This window comes from Podarcis tiliguerta, assembly GCF_965153285.1.
Source record: "Podarcis tiliguerta genome assembly, chromosome: 11".
Lineage (NCBI taxonomy): Eukaryota > Metazoa > Chordata > Lepidosauria > Squamata > Lacertidae > Podarcis > Podarcis tiliguerta.
Window position 1 is genome coordinate 22,135,908 of NC_139544.1, and position 21,559 is coordinate 22,157,466.

Consider the following 21,559-nt stretch of genomic DNA (forward strand, 5'->3'; position numbering starts at 1 on the left):
AAAAAGTACTTCCCTCTCCAATGATGAACCCAAATTAGCCAAATATGCATTGCACTCTTAGCTAGGGACACCTCTAATGTACACACAGTATATATCAAGTTAAAAAAGGTGATATGGTTCTCAGCCAACTATTTTTCTGATTTCCCCCCTAATGTCCTTAGCATCCCGTCTAGGTGAAACAAATTTATTACGTTATCACGACCCATGGCTCATCACAATATTATGTTTTTAAAGTTTTATTTAGTGCTACTAAAGTGCACCATCCTTTAAAAGCATTCAAGATCCCTTTAAAAGCATGAAGATATTACATCTACAACATACATTTAAAAGTCAATTCCCCCCTAAAATTCTTCTTTTTAGGTAATTTGTTTGCAGTATTTGCTTTGTTCTGCCAAACAGTCCAGATGCAGAACAGCTGAGGTTTTCCTCTGTCTTCAATCCTAACATCCAAGGGCTTAAGACACCCCCAAATGTTTGCTAACAGTGAGCAGAAATGCTTTCTTTCAGTGCTATTTTCATGTGTGTCAGAACAGTTCAATGTGTATGCAACAATTGCTTTCTATTAAATAAGAACATTTATACATAGCCTAAATTTGCACATTTACTAGATTCATACAGCTATACCAATGCTCTAATAACCACTTGTTAATTTATGAGGTAAGCAAGAACTTTTCAGAACTTGTTTTCAGCATGCTAGTGCATTTGAAACATCCTTCTAAATACTTCCATTATCAAAGCAAAATAAAACATTTAATGATTGGAATCGGTTTTTAACAAAGCCAAAGTTTTAAGTTTAGTGGTGGTATATTATGTTGACAAGCAACAGAGTGCTGCTTTGCAACTACAACCACCTTTTCCGGAAGAATAATTAAGCAAAGATTAAAAAGCTGACGTCACAAGTGGAGAGGACACTGACTGATAAGACAGGCAGATTTCAGCCAAAATTCTTTTGAAAGAACTTCACTCTTTGGGGAGCAGGGGATGAGCAATGTTAAAAGGCAAGCTTTTTTATTATACTAGAATCAGAATAATCTTTATTTATTATTACGAGCCATAGCAATAAAATAAAATAAAATACTTTTGACTGGTATTTGAAAACATGATCTAATTAGGGCCATGATTGTGCTAACATAGAAAATAATAATAAAACATATCTTGGGATAAGACATATCTTATTTAGAACACATTTATTTAAAATAAAATCCATCAGACTTCCATGGAATTTGTTTTCAAGTGTTCTTATGGTGTCTGCCTAGTAGTGGTCAGGCAATGTATTTATAAACTGCTTATAATATTTTAGATTCTTCACACTTTTCATTACCATTAGCCTCATTGTCACATTTGTAAATCAACAAGAATACGGTGTAGAAAAAATGGAATAGCAACCACTTCTACATTCACATTCGTAACCATAGCAATTTTAATCCTTGTTACAGCAGTTATATGGCAAAACCCTTCAACAGAGTTGTCCAAGTTCATTGGTTTTTGAGAGCATTCAAATGTAGTCAAAATAATTCTACGGACAGAAGCAAAGGCACACAGTCCTCAGTGCAAGTCCCTTTGAGAAGTGACAAGACTTTAAGAACAAGATCACAGCTATCTTTCATTTCAAACTGAGTTTGTGCAGGATTTATCAGCAATCGGAAAATCACACTCTACACAGCAGATACAGATTTACAAAAGATGTTGCAATAGTTTATTTACATTTCAATATTGAAAAGCCCTGGCCTGTATAGACTTCCATGCTTCATTTCCCTCTCTCTCTCTCTGATTAAGTATTTCATAAAGGGCCTGGGACGACGCACATCTATTTACACAGGAACATTCTAGGTGGCTGGCAAGGAGAAAACCATTACTGTAGATTCTAAACTCGCAGCTTTCACTTGCTGACCTACTGCCTGAATACGTGGACTTTTGAGCGGCCACACCCATCACCTTCTAAGAGACATTCTGGAGCAGCGTCGAGTAAAGAATTTTAGTGAACTGGAGAACAGCAACGTGTAAGGTGTACTGTACAACGACAGCCCCAAACCCTTTGTAAAACCCCAATATTCCTTCCTCGCGCTTTATGGTATTGATACAGTCTCTCATTCCTTCGTACTGGGTATTGATGGGGAGGACTTCGTATCCCAGGTCCGTATTGTCAATGATGGTGCGAGTCCCTTGGATATGAAGACGGTGCAAAACTGTCTCCAGAGGGTAGAGCATCACATCAGCGCAAAGGCTGGCGGCAAAGCTGGCAATAAGTTCCGGGAAATAAGCATCCAGCATGCTTTGCACAGAACTCGAGTTCTCAGCTGGAAGGCTGGGGGAATTCTCTTTCTTGAGGAGGAGCAGGACTAACTTTTGAACAAGGGAACTGATCACATAATGAAGAACTCCGTGTAGAACAGTCGGAAAGGCCAGGGCCAGGAGAGGGAGGAGCCGCTTGCTATGGGGCACCCCAAAGCCCATTGCTCTGCCTATGCCCTCTTTCAGACAATCCAAAATCCCAGGATTATCCCGAATGATTTCGCTCTGTAAAAAGAAAAGAAAAAGCACCACAGTATTTCCAATGAATAAACATCCAGAAGTTGTGACTGTTGCCATTTTTAATTTTTTTTTACTTATAAACAAATTATGCATAACCAGCATCAGCAACAGGATCATAACCCACATTTACAGGGATACTCTCAGCATAGCCTCCCTGCAGCAAGAGGCATCAAAAAGGACAAGCGAGTGGGGGACTGACCACCTTTACCTCACTGGATCTGGCTGGGAAAATTAGTGTTGTAGAGTAGGATCTCCTTTATGAATACAGTGGTGCCTCGCAAGATGAAAAGAATCCATTCCGTGAGTCTCTTCGTCTAGCGGTTTTTTCGTCTTGCAAAGCAAGCCCATTAGCGGATTAGCGCTATTAGCGGTTTAGCGGCTATTAGCGGCTATTAAAGGCTTAAGGGATTAGCGGATTAGCTGCTAAAAGGCTATTAGCAGCTTAGTGCCTTAGAAAAAGGGGGTGGGGAGCGAAAAAAAATCGCAAGAATCGCAAGACATTTTCGTCTTGCGAAGCAAGCCCATAGAGAAATTCGTCCTGCGAAGCACCTCCAAAACGGAAAACCCTTTCGTCTAGCGGGTTTTCCGTCTTGCGAGGCATTCGTCTTGCAGGGCACCACTGTATTTCTTGCCACTACAGTTTAGTGCAGTGGCAGGAGGCCCATTTTTCTGTATTAACACTTACCTCCCACCAGCACACACCCTAGACATGGTGGTTAAGATTTGGACCGACCGAACAAGTCTAGACAGCACCTTAAAAAGCAGAGACATCACCTTGCCAACAAAGGTCCATATAGTTAAAGCTATGGTTTTCCCAGCAGTGATGCATGGAAGTGAGAGCTGGACCATAAAGAAGGCTGATGGCCGAAGAATTGATGCTTTTGAATTATGGTGCTGGAAGAGACCTTGAGAGTCCCATAGACTGCAAGAAGATCAAACCTATCCATTCTTAAGGAAATCAGCCCTGAGTGCTCACTGGAACAACAGATCCTGAAGCTGAGGCAGTGCATAACCACACTCCCTTATCTCACTCACACATAAATATACAGATACACTCTAACCTCTCCATATGTGTATTGTACAGAGCAAATTAGATCCCAGACAATTTAGGTCATTGGAAACAGTATGAACAAACATTTTCTTGAAAACCTTTGGGGATTTGACAATACGTTAGTAGGTGTTTCCAATTATATCTTTGCTAAATGGAAAAGGAAAGTAGCGGTTTGAAGCTATTCCCACCAAGTTGACATTATGCCTCTAAAAGATATCACACCCATTTTGGAAAAGGAAGGGAGAGAGGGGAGGGGAGGGCTGTTTCCACCCACTAGCTTCCTTTGCTATTTTTAAAAAACGAACAAAGGGTTTCTTGAACTCTAAGGTAAAGGTAAAGGGACCCCTGACCATTAGGTCCAGTCGTGACCGACTCTGGGGTTGCGGTGCTCATCTCGCTTTATTGGCCGAGGGAGCCGGCGAACAGCTTCCTGGTCATGTGGCCAACATGACTGAGCTGCTTCTGGTGAACCAGAGCAGTGCATGGAAACGCCGTTTACCTTCCCGCCGGAGCGATACCTATTTATCTACTTGCACTTTGATGTGCTTTCGAACTGCTAGGTTGGCAGGAGCAGGGACCGAGTAACGGGAGCTCACCCCGTCACGGGGATTCAAACTGCCAACCTTCTAATCGGCAAGTCCTAGGCTCTGTGGTTTAACCCACAGCACCACCCGCGTCCCCGCGGCTGTACAAAACACAAACAGAAATTCACCAGTATTAATAATTCTTAAAATCCATGGTCAGGATCCCAAGAACTCGACAACTAGTTCTGTGCATCTAAAGAGGCTATGGGCATTTATCAAACAACACCATGCCACATGAAGGGCTATTTTTAAAACCAATAGGAGTTTTCCATGTGGCACAGGGGGCTGCAGAAAAGATAGAGCATGTAGAACAAGTTGCACAGTTCTTGGTGTCCTGAGCTCCGATCCTGATCGCAAGCATTTCTTATGATACCAAGAGCCATTTCATTCCTCATTTAAGAGAACACAAAGCAGAAAGAAATAAGCATGTGCAGGTTTTTAATTTCACGTTGTAGTAACAGGGAAGGTGATTTTTCAAAATATGCAGGTGAAAACCTCAAAGGATATTTTGAAAGCACGAGGACACACACAGAGAGCTGCACTACTGTGGTTAATTGAACACAGAAATGAATCAAATCAGCTGCTCAATTTCATCCTATATTCTTCAAACCCCCAAGCCAAAGAACTTCGAAGTAACTGGTGCGCCACCAAGTGGCTTGGAATGGCACAAACTGAAAAGCAGTAAACTAGAAAATAAACTTGCTGAGCGATGAAACGTGCAAGCCCAATCAAATTTGACAGGTAGTTCAATACATTAAGAGAGTTTCCCTCACCATACAGTTCAGATGTCATTCCCTGCCCATTGATACAGCTTTTGGCACCTGCTAAAAACCTTTGTGTTGGATTTTCCAGATCCAAATAAACCCATTTAAAGAAATTAGCTGAAATCAGCTCTTGAGAGGTAGGAATTATTTGCTGTGAATTTAAAAATAACTAGTAATACAAAACATGATATTGCTGTGTATCAAATACTTTTAATAAAGCAGAATCTCTCTTCTTCCAGGGACAATGCAAATAAAGACAGAATACCAAAGCTCAGGCCAGCTGATGCTAGGATACTTTCACCTCTGATTCCCCAAATAATGTTACCTGACAGCAGACAAAAAGCATTTAGCTTACCTGTACTGTTTCAATCAGACTTGCAGAATAAAAAGGCATTGCTATCAAGCAAGTCAGCCTAGAGGAAAGCACAGACACTTATCATTTTGATAATGGTTTTTTGCTACTGTCAACAGTCCATCTAAACCAGGGGTCAGCAATTTTTTTCAGCAAGGGGCTGGTCCATTGTCCCCTCAGACCTTGTGGGGGACTGGACTATATTTTGGAAAAAAAGAGAACAAATTCCTATGCCCCACAAATAACCCAGAGATGCATTTTAAATAAAAGCACACATTCTACTCATGTAAAAACACCAGGAAGGCCCCACAAATAACCCAGAGATGCATTTTAAATAAAAGGACACATTCTACTCATGTAAAAACACGCTTATTCCCGGACCATCCGTGGGCCGGATTGAGAAGGTGATTGGGCCAGATCCAGCCCCCGGGCCTTAGTTGGCCTACCCATGATCTAAACTAAGCCTTTAATTTAAATCAGTTTAGCCCTGTTTCTAAGATTTAAATTATTTGGCTTAGGTGGGGGAAGGTGCTGTTAAAATCCTCCTAATGGTAAGATGAATCCACATCCAAGATTAATTCTTATGGCATTACTTCTCAATATGCATATCAAGTGAAATACAGTGGTACCTCTGGTTACGAATGGGATCCATTCTGGAGCCCCGTTCGCAACCTGAGCAGAACGCAACCCACGCCTACGCGGGTCACGATTCACTGCTTCTGCGCATGCGTGTGATGTCATTTTGAGCGTCTGTGCATGCGCAAGCAGCGAAACCCGAAAGTAACCCGTTCCGTTACTTCTGGGTCATCGCAGGATGCAACCTGAAAAGATTTAACCTGAAACAAACGCAACAGGAGGTATGACTGTAGGTCACATTCTACAAAACCATTGGTATGATATTTCTGTTCAAATTCATTAGTGGGAGTCTTACAGAAATGACAGTTCAATTCCAAAGGCCTCATTTCTAGACATTAATGCAGCAATCTCCTTAGATGTACTCCTCGGAGCAAGATGGAGACACATGATAATGCTTACATATATAAAGATTAGGCGATTTGAGAGTCCTAAAATTTAACTCAATTTGAAGTTGTAGATTCAGGTATGCTAATCATCTGCATACTATCCCTTCCTTTTTCCTGTAGGACTAATTACAGTCATTAACAGTCGTCAACAGGTTTACCATACCCACTGAGTCAATCACCCATCTCCTACTACCCTCCTGAGAAAAACCCCACCGTCCCACTATATATAAGGGTCTGGTGACTTCTGTTTCAGTGTATCTGAAGAAGTGTGCATGCACACGAAAGCTTATACCAAGAACAAACTTAGTTGGTCTCAAAGGTGCTACTGGACAATTTTTTATTTTTTTATATATATTTCAGTTTGCAGTTGACACACTTCAGATTGCTAAAAAAAAAGTTATTGCCATATTGCTGAATAAATTTTTTTTTGCATATTTGCACTATTAAGTTGCTCTTGGTTCTTTTTTCAAGTAGTATAACAACATCCTTCTGTACTAAAAAAAAATTGGGAGTAAATTTAACACAGGTACGTACCCTTTCAGCATAAGATGTCCTCCTATCTGCTTGGGACTCCACTTATATGAAAGTTCTCTACAAAAAAGAAAGTAGTAATTGGCAATAAATGGTTACTAACCAAAATTCAAGGCATACATACCGGTCACTCCTTTATATCTTATGGTGAAGTGACTTGCACAACAGGCAGCACACAAAAGCAACAGTCTGCTTGCGGAACAGACTTCTGCTCATGTGACGGATATTCTTCTCTTCTCCTGCCGGCAGCCCTCCCTGTGCAATGGCAAAAATCTGTTCCAGAGGGTGCAGGGGTGAAGGCAAAGTTGTTTGTGCAGGGTTGGAGAGTGCTCATAATCTACAGGCTTTCAGAGACACCTGTGCCTACAAAGCTCTGCCTGAACAGTGCTATGCTATGCATTTCTACATCAGAGATTACACTGCATATAGGAAAGCCACTGCATGTACAGAACATTTCCCGGCAAAAGAAGGAAATCTTTAATAAAAAAAAGAAGGGAACAGAAGAACCTGTTTCTGTGCCTTTTTCAAGTTGCATCACGACAGGCTACAGAACCTAAGAACTTTATTAAATTTAAACTTTTGTAATATAGTGATTTTGTTCCATAAGTAATTTTTAACAGTTTTGAATGACACCAAAACTATTAATACAGATTCCATAGATTTTTAGCACACTATCAGTGTTAGCACCAGGTACGATCTAAAGACAAAATGTGTAGATCCTTATAATTAGCTGGGCAACTGTGACTGGGGTGCAGTGTAACAGAAAATGCTTTGAGCAAACCTCTGAAAGGATATTTCATTACCTATCAGTGGTAACAGGCATTTATACCTTTTTGAAGAGTTTTATAGCTTCCTACCTAGGATTCATTTAAACCCAATCTAGTAAATTAACAACTATAGAACAGTGCAATGACTGCATCTTACGGCTATCAGAATTTTTTTTAATGCAATGTTTTTATTGTATTGACTTATTTTCATTCATTTTGCAATAATCAGCATGTCAATGAGTCTTCCTTTATTAACTACTAACATTTTAAATATTGCTTTACGTTCCTTGAGGTCATGCAGATCCAAGTAGTGACTCTCCTATACAGCGAAGCTCACACTCACAAATGCTTTACATAGTTTGTAATGCCAATTTCCATTCTGTTATTTCAGTAGCAAAAAGGCAGCAGACTTGGATCTCTACTTTCGCTAAAAGAGTTACTTTACTTTGGGCTTGCTCCTGGATTTCAAAATGCTACTGCCAAGATAACAAGCTTACTCTTTGAATGACACATACAGTAATCAGCTTGTATCTACTTAACAGCGAAAACAGCTCATCTTAACTGGAAGAGACACTGGCCAACAGAAACAAACAACCTACTAAGAAATGGTATCAGCTGCTCAAGGTCAAATAGTCTTCAAACTGGAAACATAGGGAGCATCTGATACTCTTGAGGTGTATTTAGCTTCCAATAGAAGAGGAAAGCAAGTGTTTAAAAAGAGCTCTAATTCACAGGAAGACTCAGTTACTGTTTATACAATTAAAACCCCACCAGAAATATATCCAGTTTCTTAAAGAGGTACACACATCAGTTTACAGTGCAATCCTAACCGTGCCTGTTCGAAAGTCAGCTCCACTAAATTCCTGGAGCTTACTCTCAGGATTGGGACCAGATAATGGGTCTACTGAAGACATCATAGTCTAATTTTGGGGCTCTTCAGCAACCATCTTCTATAGACCCATATTTACTAATGGCAAACGTATCCCACAGCTTCTTGGCTGTTGATCTCATCCATGTCATCATGCTCATTTCCTTTCCTGCTCTTTATGCCACTATTTTCAACAATGCCTTCTGTAATTCTACAAGGAGGTTCTACTATTATTGCAGGGATATTCCCAAGTATAAGATATCGTCACCTCTGGCCATTCAGATCTGCCATAATAGGACTAATTCAAGCCAGCTTTTATATGTTCTTGGAAACCTAAGACTTTAAACAGAATTGCAATGCCACGTTCTTGGTGCAAAACTAAGGATATTCCGCTGTACAGTTCTACTAAGGCAAACATTGCAGCAATTGGTCAGACCTAAGGTGGGTGGATGAAATCCATTGGTGTCTGTCCATTAGTAGAACAGATACCATTGGCAGAACTGTGCGCCTTCCAGAGGGTTGGAACAAATACTGCCTGGAGCAGAAAGGGGGTTGCTGAGGGAAGAGAGGAAGGAAAAGGCTGCTGTGTGAGTGGAAGTCCACTTGCATGACATTAAGAACATAAAAAGAGAGCTGCTTGATCAGGCCAGAGGCCCTTCTAGTCCAACATGTCATTCTCGCAGTGGCCAGACAGATGCTTATTGGAAGCATGAAGGTGGGAACTGACTGCAATGTGGCCCATTGAGTTTTAATTTAAACTGATGCAATCAACTTCTGAGACTATCCCAAAGAGATATGATGGACAAATACTGTTTTTACTTAGCGTAAGAGAAAAATGAGAATTACCTGGGCAAGGGTGTGAATTCACTGATGATGCCCTCTGCTCCAAGGGTTATGCCTTGAACAATGAAAGTGCTCCCCATTCCTTTCCAAAGAGCTCTGGGCCCCTGAAATTTAAAATGATAGTTTGAAGAAAATATCTACATAATCTAACCCAGTATTTGATGTTTTCCTGCAACTAGTATTTCTATACAGTGACTTCTATGCGTATCTGCATTCATTATCTGCCATATTTTTATACTGGCCAACTGCATTTGGGGGACAGGGGTAAGAATCAGACTTAAAGTAGTATATAACTGGTAAAAAGGTAAAGGTAAAGGGACCCCTGACCATTAGGTTCAGTCGTGACCGACTCTGGGGTTGCGGCGCTCATCTCGCTTTATTGGCCGAGGGAGCCGGCGTACAGCTTCCAGGTCATGTGGCCAGCATGACTAAGCCACTTCTGGCGAACCAGAGCAGCGCAGGGAAAGGCCGTTTACCTTCCCGCTGGAGCGGTACCTATTTATCTACTTGCACTTTGATGTGCTTTCAAACTGCTAGGTTGGCAGGAGCAGGGACTGAGCAAAGGGAGCTCACCCCGTCGCGGGGATTCGAACCGCCGACCTTCTGATCGACAAGTCCTAGGCTCTGTGGTTTAACTCATAGCACCACCTGCGTCCATATAACTGGTAGTTTTATTTAATTTCTCTTTAAACAAATCTGTAGACACCAAATACCTACCTGGGCCTTATTGATGCTATACATAATGTTGACAATTGTAAATGGAGTGAGATGATAATTCCTGGCATGGTAATTAACCTGCAAAAACAAACATACGTACATACAATCACAAACATTTGTAACTGGTATAATTAACATGTTATAATAACATATTGTAAATGACTCCACAACACTATCTCAATTGTTTTCCTAAAGACTTACAGGATCACTCAAATACAATCCATGCTGAAGTGCTATCCAAATATCATATTTTAACTGCAACTTGAAGGAAGTGTCTAATCCAGGAGAGGGTAACATGTTGGACCGTAAATCCCATTATCCTTGCCCACTGGCAGGAGTTGGAGTCCACATTTGGAGAGCCACTAGTTAGCCAATCAAATCCAGTATTTTCTGTGACATTAAAATTAAATGGGCTGTATCCAAAGGTAGTCATACACCAGACAGATCCATTGAAATTAGTGCATATGACAAATGTAGTCCCAATAATTTCATTAGGTCTACTGTGAGTAGAACTTAGTTGGATACTAAAAGCACAAGCCTATCCATGTTTACTTGGCAGTAAATCCCATTTCTGTTCAATGGTGCTTACTCACAGAAGCATATGCTTAGGACTGCAGCCCAAGTGAGGCCAACAAGACACATTTGAGAGAGCAACTCACAACAACTTACCTGGCACTGTCGACGCAGAACAATGCAAGGATGAGCCAGCACATTTTCTGTAAACAAACTTTGGAAAAACAATTATGTTAAACACAGAAGTTTCTCCCACTTATTACTATTTATTTCATTTATGAACCGCTCCCTATGAAGCACCTCAAAGCAATTTCACAATACAATAAAACATACATGAAACAACTGCATATATAAAAACCACTATGTATATAAAAAATAATTTTAAATTCAGTACAGATACCAACTGGGATCTCTACTTAGCTTGTCAAAAGAAGCAAGTCTTCAACAGATGCGGAAAAGACAATTGAGATGGCACACGAAACAAGTATTATTATCTTCTTTTAGTAATCAACATAACTCTGAAGTGTTATTAAGTTACAAAATATTATTAAAATGCTTTAGTACTCTAAAGCAATGTGGCTATCTATCAGAATAATTTGTATAATAGCAAGAACTAAAAAGATAAACTTTACAGAATATCTTGAAATCACTCAGATCTCATGAGGTTGGATGTAGACTTGCCCTTTCATTCATGGAAGGGATTTTGAACCAGTGGCCTGATGGAGAAACAAGAGGAGATCTTTGCTAAATTTCCCTTCCTCCTCTAGTCCACAGTGCTATCTCCCATGGTGTTCCAGAGGGTCCCACAATCCTCCAAAATAGATTTTCAGGGGGCTATAGGAGGCTGCAGGGCAAACCATGGAAAGGAGCCTCCCGCTTTCTACCAAAAGAAGGGTCAAGTTAGCAGAGTTCTGTTCCTGGCAAGTCTGGATCCAACCCTCCAAGTTCACTCACAGCTTTTTATAATTAGCATCTATGAGCTGCCCAAGCAACTGAGACAACTTATAACAACACTGATACAATAAGTCATGAATGATACTTAAGCAGAAATTTAAACAGCCTAAAACCTCATTTAAAGCATTCCATTGATCAAAACAGAAATAAAAACGTATGTGTCTGAATAATAATAATAATAATAATAATAATAATAATAATCCTTGCATCTGGCCGGGGTAATAGGCAAGGGGGAAGGAAAATAGTAAAGGCAGCAGCACATCCAACAGCAGCAATACGAGCAACAAAACAGAACTGCTAGACTATATAATTCTACCCAACGTCAGCAAAAACCTTTTGATAGAAAGTTGTAAAAAGCTGGTGGAAGACAAATTAAAGGCATGACTAGGTGGGCTTCCTTGGCAATTAATTCCACTGTGTGGAGCATGGATGGGAAAGGACTTTTCCCTTCTTCATACATCTTTTGGGGGCAAAGGGCAAAGCATGCCTCTTTCTCCATACCAAGGTATGCTGAACTCAGGTTATTCAGGACTTTAGAAAAGATCACCAACACCTTGAATTGGGTCTAGAAGCAAATAGGCAGCAAATGCAAGAAAGTTGGAGCTCCCTATATAGCCCAGTCTTATCAATAAGATAAACCACATAATTCTGCATTAGATTAAGCTTTCAATCCATTTCCACATCTTCAATGTGGTGCATTTAGTTGCAGTAATTTAGACAGGAAGTTAACAGTGCTTGGATAGTGGTGGCCAGATCCTTATCTGAGAGGAAGGGCATGAGTTCATGAAGCTCATAAAAAGCTCTCCTTGCCACTGTTATAACCTGAACACCAAGCAGCACACCCTAACACATAGCTCTGCTGCTGTAGCAGCTATTTAGTACAGAAGCCAAACAGTAGAGCCAAGTCTTCACAATATTTACTATAAAGGTAAAGGGACCCCTGACCATTAGGTCCAGTCGTGTACGACTCTGGGGTTGCAGCGCTCATCTCGCTTTATTGGCCGAGGGAGCCGGCGTTCAGCTTCCGGGTCATGTGGCCAGCATGACTAAGCCGCTTCTGGCGAACCAGAGCAGCGCACGGAAACACCGTTTACCTTCCTGCCAGAGTGGTATCTATTTATCTACTTGCACTTTGACGTGCTTTCGAACTGCTAGGTTGGCAGGAGCAGGGAGTGAGCAACGGGAGCTCTCCCTGTCGTGGGGATTCAAACCGCCGACCTTCTGATCGGCAAGTCCTAGGCTTTGTGGTTTAACCCACAGCGCCACCCGAGTCCCAAATATTTACTATGCAGAACCCAAATCTGACAGATACATGTGGCTTGAGCCTGGACCTAGAGAAGGTTCTGATGACGCGACACATTCATTTCCCATGCAGCCTGCAGCAGTTATGCAATAAGTTATAAAGAGGAAACAAACAAATTGGCAGGAAACATTTAAGGCCTGGAGAGCAGACATTTTACATTAGGATCCGTTGCCGAAGCTTCATCAGTCACCCCTGCCCCTGAGAAGAACCAAGACCTGCGGAATGCCTTGACCAGTAGGGATCAAAACATCTTGTGTTACCTGATGCTCGTTGCTAGGCAGCACACTTTAAGGGGGAGGAGCTACTTTCCCTTAAGGTAATAGTAGAATCTTCAAGGAGAAGCAGTTTAAACAGCCACAATGATAGTGGGCAACTGGAAAGGCCCACCTCAGAGTGCTTGGTTTGCCAAGCTTTGCCAAAGAGGGAATTCTCCCGAGTTTTATTCACCAAATAACCAAAAATCCCCATACAATGAAAGGATTCTGTGTCACAGTTCTATCGGACCAATATACTGGGTCCTTTGTAACTGCGTTTCAAATGAACGATACTGTTCTTGTTTGTACAGAAAATTCTGGCTTTATTTAGAGCTATACCACTAAAGAAATAGAGTTATATAACATTGCAACTTTCTGTCCTTGTGCTTCATACAGCTGTCAAGTTTAGTTAGGGGAAGCTCATGGGGAGGCAACTTGAGAATCGTGGCAGAAAACTTATGCTAAATCTGTCTGAGTGCACCATAAAGCTCATTTGCAGGCCTATGAGGAGGTGGTGGTGGCAGTGGCAGCAAATAACTTTTTTCTCACCCTCCATTGAATTGAGAAAGGTCAATTAAGCCCTAGGGTAGAGTCTCTGGAATGTAAGCCAACAGTGGTTCACTGCAATGCCTCTGCCAGATGCTTTGCTAATAAAAGTTGCTCACATTTGGTCTGACTTAGACACAGTCACTAGGGGAGATTCTAAACCGCAAGCATCAGATTCAACTGCATGTCACTACTGCTTGGATCATTTTGTTCTACCCTCCCTGTAAAAGCAAAAGGAACTCTGTCCATTAAAGTCTGTTGCTTGTGGAACAGAAAGCCTTTAATGCTTTTCAGGAAAGTGAGCTTCCTCCAGTTCCGAACAAAGTCTTGTGGCACCTTAAAGACTAAGTTATAATTGTTTAATCTTTTGTGATCAGGCTACAAATTTGCTTCTGTACTCATTTCAATGCACTGGCTTTCATTTATAAAGCCTTACTGAAACCCTCATATGATAATTACTCTCCCCACCTCCTATATAAGCCCACTTGTCTGACATGAACAAGTTGTAAGGCTTTGCTTCCTTTATAAGAAGTGTAAATAGTGATAGCTCAGAATAGAGATGTTTTACTTCCAAGTTATGGAATTTTCTTTCAGTACAGGTTAGGACAACTACCCCATACCTTTTTTTCTTGTAAGAGCTGCAACACCTTTTTTAAAAAGTTACCTTTTGGCTGAACTCTTTCGATGGCTACTGAGTTTGATAACTGGATGTTACTGATATTGCCTTTGTATTACAGTATTTGTTACTTGCTTGTAAACCACTCTGGAAAGTATATAAATATTGTAATGAATTCATTTTTGAAAGGTGGTAGAAAACTCTGCTTACGCTGAATGAAAATATTAAAGCATTTAGTTGCATGTGCCACCTTAACACACATACAGAGATATGGATTTGGAAAAAGTAGTTTTGTGTATATTAAAAATGCTATGAATTACATAATTGTGATATTACCTTGCCAAGCCAATCCCAAAGCCTGCAAATCTATTCAACTGTTCTGAAAGACAACACAAACAACTGTTAGTTTTAATCAGCTACATAACAAAACACAGGGAGAAGGACCCTATCCAAAATTTGCATTAGCCTGGTAAAGGCACAAATACACACATAGATATTTACAAAATATAATAAATGAATAACTGATTGCCTTAAATTTCTCAAGTAAGCTAATATAATTTGTTCCAAAAAAATAAAGGACCGCTGACAGTTAAGTCCAGTTGCGAATGACTCTGGAGTTGCAGTGCTTATCTTGCTTTACTGGCTGAGGGAGCCGACATTTGTCTGCAGACAGTTTTTCTGGGTCATGTGGCCAGCATGACTAAGCCGCTTCTGGTGAAACCAGAACAGCGCACAGAAATGCCATTTACCTTCCCACCGGAGCAGTACCTATTTATCTACTTGCACTCTGATGTGCTTTTGAACTGCTAGGTTGGCAGGAGCTGGGACCGAGCAACGGGAGCTCACCCCATTACGGGGATACGAACCGCTGACCTTCCAATCGGCAAGCCCTAGGCTCAGTGGTTTAGACCACAGCGCCACCCACATCCGTATAATTTGTTCTAGTCTGTGACAAATTTGGGACATACATTTGCTTAATTACAACTCACTGAGCCATGATCCTTATTTGGTGACCTTGGGCCAACATTTCCTGATTGGAGACATAAATAGAGATATAAATAGACCTAGCATCATAGGGTCAACACTGCTGGACAGCTGCCAAGATCACAGTACCTTTACCCAGCTTCCCAAACAGAAAGGTGTCTATAAGCAAGAAGAAGCAGCAACAGCTTCTTCTTACAACTACCACTTGCCTAGTTCTTTGTGGTTGCACCACTGAGAGGTGTGGGGTGAGTGATTATGCAAAGACTTCAGAGCCTCTACCTCCTCATCTCATTGTCATTCTCTATCTAGCCTGTGTGGCAAGAAATATTGGGCCTACAGGGGACAAATCACAGGTGGGCCCAACCCCCACTGCTGTATCACCCAGAGGAAAACTATAGGTAAGTCAGTGGACTAGCTGCTTTTCTGAGCAGCATTTGGGCGGGGTGGAGAATATATTGTTATTGCTGATTTTATATATATAGAGAGAGAGCGCCAATTATAGATTGCTAATGTTTTCCTAACAGGCACTATTTTTTCTAGAGAGTAAAAAAGGAACACGTACTACTTAAGAAAAACTGGTTCTAGAGAGACTGGCTTGCAAAAATTGGGTAAAGGGAAGGATTGTACAACATCCTGAGCTCTTAGTGAACAACAGGTTAGGAGAACACTTGTTCTGGGACTCACACTGATTGCTTTAAAAACTCCAAATCTAAATACAGTATGAACCAACCGTAAGGAGGAAGAAAATGAAAAAGCCTACAGTACTAAGCATGCCTCTGGCTCATCACGCTAGGAAGAGCTTCACTTGCAATCCAGTACCCTCGGAACAGTCCGCACTCCAAAGAATGCAGAGCACCAAACTGTTGCGGGCCCAAAATTTGCCAGAAAGAAGGGAATTTGCCTGTACTGCAGGCGAACAAAAACGTATAGGAGCGTAAGAATCTGCACGTTGGCCTTTGCAACCGTGGCCTTTTGCAAGCAGAAAAGGCGATTTTTTTTGGGGGGGAGGGGGGGACATCCAGCGTGGGAAGCAAAAATATATGCGACCCACGGAAGATGCTGGGCTCTCCTGGCCCCCTTGGTTTTGGGGCCCAGGCCGCGTCTAACCGGCGCGTGCCTCTCCTTCTCCCCGTTATACGCACCGGAGCCGGCGGCCACGCTCCCCGCGTAAGAGTCCTCGTTGAAGCCCGCCGCCCCCAGCGGGGTCCCTGCGGCGAACTGCGGGGTCTTCTCCCCCCAGTGGAGGTTGCGGCTGCCGGGGATGTCAGGCGGGCTGCTGACCCAGTGGCCGAGGTCCGGCTTGGCCACGAAGCCCCCCGGCTCCTCTCGGCCGCCCCGGTAGCCCAGGCCGTCGAAGCCCTCGGGGCGCCGCGGATGCATCGGGCCACAAGCGAGGAGAGAGCCGGGAGACCCAGGAACGTCAAGAGGTTTTGACAGCAACAACAGGGAAGAGCTCGCCGCTGCGCCCTCAAGTTCCCCCTTCAGGCTTCACTTCCGGTGCTAACCGGAAGCAAACCCCGCCGCCCTGAAGCATACTCGTCTCCATGGCGGGTCATGTGACGCGGACGGGTTCCCTCCCCCTTAGTCTGATGTTATTGGGGGGCGTGGCTCGTTTTGCCAGCCCGCTTCCTTGGTAACCTAGAGATAAGAAAATTATAGAGCGTTTCGTTGTTCCTATATTCTCCATATTTACTGGGAAAAGCTGTTTTTAAATCCACCGGACAATATTAGGACCAGCCAAAATATTTTTGTTATTTATTTATTTAATTTGTATACCGTCCAAATCCACAGGTCTCACCTGCTGGAAATGTAAAGAAAAAAAGAAGGTACCTTTTACCATATGTGGCAGTTGTTGTTTAGTCGTTTAGTCGTGTCCGACTCTTCATGACCCCATGGAACAGAGCACGCCAGGCACTCCTGTCATATGTGGCAGTAGTGTAAGGTAATAAACCATTCTGGAAAATGATATATAATGAATTGGGGGGGGGGATGTTTAAAATAACTTTTGTTTTAAAAAAAGAAGACAAAGCCTTTTTATTAGGAATTGTGGGTACCGACATCCCAAAGGAGCAGACTTTTTATGCAACAACAGCCACATGGATGCTACTAGCTCAGAGATGGAAAGAAGAAAGAGTCCCTACCAGAGAGGTATGGCAAAGCAAGCTGTTGGACTCCACCGAAATGGCAAAACTGACAGGAAAACTCAGGAACAATGAAGACAAAAATTTCAAGAAAGAATGGGGGGAATTTATAATTTATTTAGGTTTTTTTTAATAATATTTTTATTGAGTTTTTTACACAGAATATAAAACAAAACAAGACTAAAAAAGAAAAAATAAACAAAAAAATGCACAGTACAAAAACGCATAAAATAACAACATAATACAAGACAAATCAAAAAAGAAAAAACATTAATAAAAACAATTTCATCTTTATAGTATTTCGTTCATTTACTTATTTCCCGACTTCCCCAAACCTCCCTTCACTGTATTCCAAAACACCTATTTGATCAGCAAATCCCTATCCTCTGTCTCAATTTATAATTTATTTAGGAGACCGCTGTAAGCAGATGAAAACATTAGCAGGATTCTAATAACACTTGTCATGTAACAAACACTATGGACAATATGGATGGATACAAAATATAGATTATGAAATAATATGCTGTTGAAAATGTTGACAATAGGACCCATGAAGGGGATGATGGGAAGTCTCGAGATTCAAAGAAATCTCTATGTATGGATATGTATTTGATATTGTTATAACTCTACACTTGTATAATCAAATAAAAATGATTTCCAGAAAATAAATCCACAGGTTTCAGGGCTGTTACAACATAAAATCACAATATGAAAACAGTATGGAACAAGAGCTGCACCAGCAGTTGGTACTTCCAGGAGGCTGGAGAAGAGACTTGTCACCATTGCCGTCCCTGACATTTGCCTTTTGTTGCTGTCAGCCTCCTCTGGAGTAAGGACTTTGCTAGGTGTTTGCAGGTATTCAGGTTACATGCTGGGATGAAGAAGCAGTGGTAGATCCCTGTCTATGGAAACATAAAGCTTGGTGTAATCAGGTCTGCTTCACACTTTCAGCAAAACATACAGGCTCCTGATTGGGTAGAAAAGAGAAACATGGCACAGCCCCAAATTGACAGAGCAAATCAAACCCCTAATCCACCATGCTAGAGGGGGTTCGGGTGAGGCAAAGGTGTGCCTTTGTTGCAAGGCGTCAAACCCTATTAAAAACCCCTAAGTCTGGCCAATGAAATCCAGGAGCCGGGAGAAGGTAGAGTCCAGTCATTTTATTACTTAGGAAGCAACAGGTTACAGTCGGATCCTTTTGCAAGGTGTTATGTACTGAGTTGAATAGGATCCAAACTGCAGCAGTCTGATTGGTCCTAGAACAATAGGATCCAAAATGCTGCAGTCTGATTGGTCCTAGAACAATAGGATTCAGAATGCAGCAGTCTGATTGGTCTTAGAACAATGCAGCAGTATGATTGGTCGGCAGGAGCCACCCAATCCAGCTCCAGATAGAAGTGAATCCACAACCTGATTGGCTTACAGGAGAAGTCTGGAATTAGCCAATCACGTGCAGCCCATTGTGTAAATAATGTATATAAAGCAGATACTGTGAGGGGACTTTCATTCCTCCTCACCACTATGAGCTGAATAAAGAGCATGAAATCACTTTGCGACTCTGAGTATATTCCACAAGTACTGTAACTGTGCACGCCCAGTGGTCTGGGCAGTGGTATTTATGAAGTTTCAAACAAAGCATTTCAATTTCCACCAATCATATACATCACCTTGGCCTGGCCTGCAATCTGCCTTTGCCAGTGAGGGAAGCCGGTCATCAGTGGAGTGCCTAATGCAGCTACCCAAAGTGGAAGTTACTGCTGGCCCACTGTATTTTCCCCAATGGTAAAATAAGAAGAGGCTGCTAGATCAGGCCAGTGGGGTATTTAGTGCAACATCCTTTTCTCAAAGGGGCTAACGATGCCAGAAGCTGGACCCAAGTACCAGAATATTCTTTTTTCCTGCAGTTTCCAGCAATTGGGTTTCACAAGCATTACGGCCTCCAACCACTGAGTGAGAGGATATATAGCTGTCAACTTTTCCCTTTTCTTGTGAGGAATCCTACTTGGAATAAGGGAATGTCCCTTAAAAAAAGGGAGAAGTTGACTGCTATGAGAGGATAGCCGTCATGGCTAGTAGTCATTGGCAGCCTTAGCCTCCTTAAATTTGTCAAATCCTCTTTTAAATCCAACCAGGTTGGTATCTATCACTGTGTTCTGTTTGAGTTCCATATGGGCTATGGGAAGAAATGCATTCTGCCTGAATCTTCAATAGCTGGTGTTTGGTGGTAACACTCCAAATGGATCATGGGAGGGAGCAAGGAGGGAGCACAACTGGACCAGCACAAGATTTGCTGGATCCTGATCTTCCCCTGCTGATGTGTGACATGATCCACCCGGGCCACACTGCTACAACAGCCTAGGAGTTGTATGGGGAAAAGGCATTCTTCCCGTCCCATACTTTTTATCCTGGCTGGCATGAGAAATGAAGCTTTGGGTGTAGACTGAACAACACCATTAAACCCTGCTGCTTTGCGTGTCAGTGAAAGAGTCAACAACAACAACAATTTATTATTTATACCCCGCCCATCTGGCTGAGTTTCCCCAGCCACTCTGGGCGGCTTCCAATCAAGTGTTAAAAACAATACAGTTAAAAACAATACAGTTAAAAACAAAACAAAACAACTGAAGCCAAATTGTGTAGTTTTTGGTTGGAAGGCAGTTAACCTTAAAAACACTATGTCACTGTTCAGGTGGTAGAAAATAATCTTCCTCTGGTTGTAGATTCCACCCTGAATGGCTAACTATGATATCTTCCAGGCTCAGAAGAAAGAAGTTCAGAAAGCTAGCCATGTTAGCTTGTTTCAGCAAAAACAATAGTCTTGTGGCACCTAAAGTCTAGCAAATCTATTATTGTTTACTAAAGTTCGCACTAAAAACAAGCTAAACTAAACCAAAGCTTTTGGTCCAAAATCCACTGATGAGTAGAAACCAAAATGTTACAAGTTAATAAGCACAACATTACAAATCCTCCAGAACACTTTTATCAGGCTAGACATTACACAAAACGTGTTACAGGAGGGAAGATAGAGGGGTCTAAAGAAATTAATGAAGAAACTGAATACAGTATTTTAGTTGGGGCAGAGGCAAGAGAAGGTTAAAGGACCACTGTGGTGTAGTGGCTACTGAAATCAACTCTATTGCGTCACTCTGCATAAATTTAAAGCACATGCAGACTCCTGGGTGCCATAATCCACTTCTATTTTTTCCCTAATTTTTAAAATTGATTTTCCAAATTAATAACAAACACCAACAAACAAACATAAATCCTAACAATAATAGTTCCACTTTTGTTAACATTGTTAAGTGACTTCCTCGAATCCCCCTGGCTGAGTTTCAGTGTATATCATTGTAACAGTTTTCCAAAACTTAATTCCTCATAAAATTTACTTGCTCAATTTACATCTTTCTTTCTTTTCATATTTAACTTTCAACATATTATTCTATAACGTCACATATTTAAATCCTTAGCCAATCTGGTACTTGCAAGTATTTCTATCTAAGTTATCTTAGCACATTTAGCTGAAAAGTCTTTAAATTTCATCCATTTCTCGCCATCATCTACTTCTCACAGGGAGCTACGATTCCCAGCACCCTTAAACTACCATTCCCAGAATTATTTTGGTGCTATTATTCAGTTTAATTCACCTCCCAGGGTTGTTAAAAGGATTAAAAGGGGTGCAGTGTGCTCCTTGTCCTGGGAGGAAAAGCACCACAGTGGTCCTTTAACCTTCTCTTGCCTCTGCCCCAACAAAAATATTGGGTTTCTTCATTAATTTCTTTAGACCCCTCTTTCTTCCCTCCTGTAACACGTTTTGTGTAATGTCTAGCCTGATAAAAGTGTTCTGGAGGATTTGTAATGTTGTGCTCATTATCTTGTTACATTTTGGTTTGTACTCATCTGTAGATTTTGCACCAAAAAGCTTTGGTTTAGTTTAGCTTGTTTTTAGTGCGAACTTTAGTAAACAATAATAGATTTGCTAGACTTTAGGTGCCATAAGACTATTGTTTTTGCTGAAACAAACTAACATGGCTAGCTTTATAATGAATAAAGAAGGCGCTTTTAAAACAACCCGCTTCTCCCCCAATTATTCGGCGCCTTTTCCTTTCCCCTTCTTTGGTCTCATGAAACGTGGTGAGGCGGGAGCCACGGCATGATTGCAGCCCAGCTGAGGGGCGCTTCTTGCCTTCCTCCCTCTCGGGCTGCTGGGTGGAATCCGG

The 21,559-nt window shown here is 41.6% G+C and overlaps 1 protein-coding gene across 1 annotated transcript; it reads right to left on the reverse strand.

Moving 5' to 3' along the window:
• Positions 1-1,172: 1,172 nt before the first annotated feature.
• Positions 1,173-16,708, reverse strand: SLC25A46 (solute carrier family 25 member 46). The gene is made up of 8 exons (XM_083404223.1): positions 16,344-16,708; positions 14,554-14,596; positions 10,701-10,758; positions 10,032-10,109; positions 9,318-9,418; positions 6,840-6,896; positions 5,287-5,344; positions 1,173-2,517 (listed from the first exon to the last, which is right to left on the reverse strand). The coding sequence occupies exons 1-8, from the start codon at positions 16,579-16,581 to the stop codon at positions 1,939-1,941; spliced, it is 1,212 nt and encodes a 403-aa protein (XP_083260349.1). The 5' UTR covers positions 16,582-16,708; the 3' UTR covers positions 1,173-1,938.
• Positions 16,709-21,559: the final 4,851 nt, after the last annotated feature.

Excerpts from the sequence above, each read along its gene's own strand:
- SLC25A46 (XM_083404223.1), bottom strand. The coding sequence starts at position 16,581 with ATGCATCCGCGGCGCCCCGAGGGCTTCGACGGCCTGGGCTACCGGGGC. Across the intron at positions 5,345-6,839 it reads GGACATCTTATGCTGAAAGG|GCTGACTTGCTTGATAGCAA; the intron begins GTACGTACCTGT and ends GCTTTCCTCTAG. Across the intron at positions 2,518-5,286 it reads GTCTGATTGAAACAGTACAG|AGCGAAATCATTCGGGATAA; the intron begins GTAAGCTAAATG and ends TTCTTTTTACAG.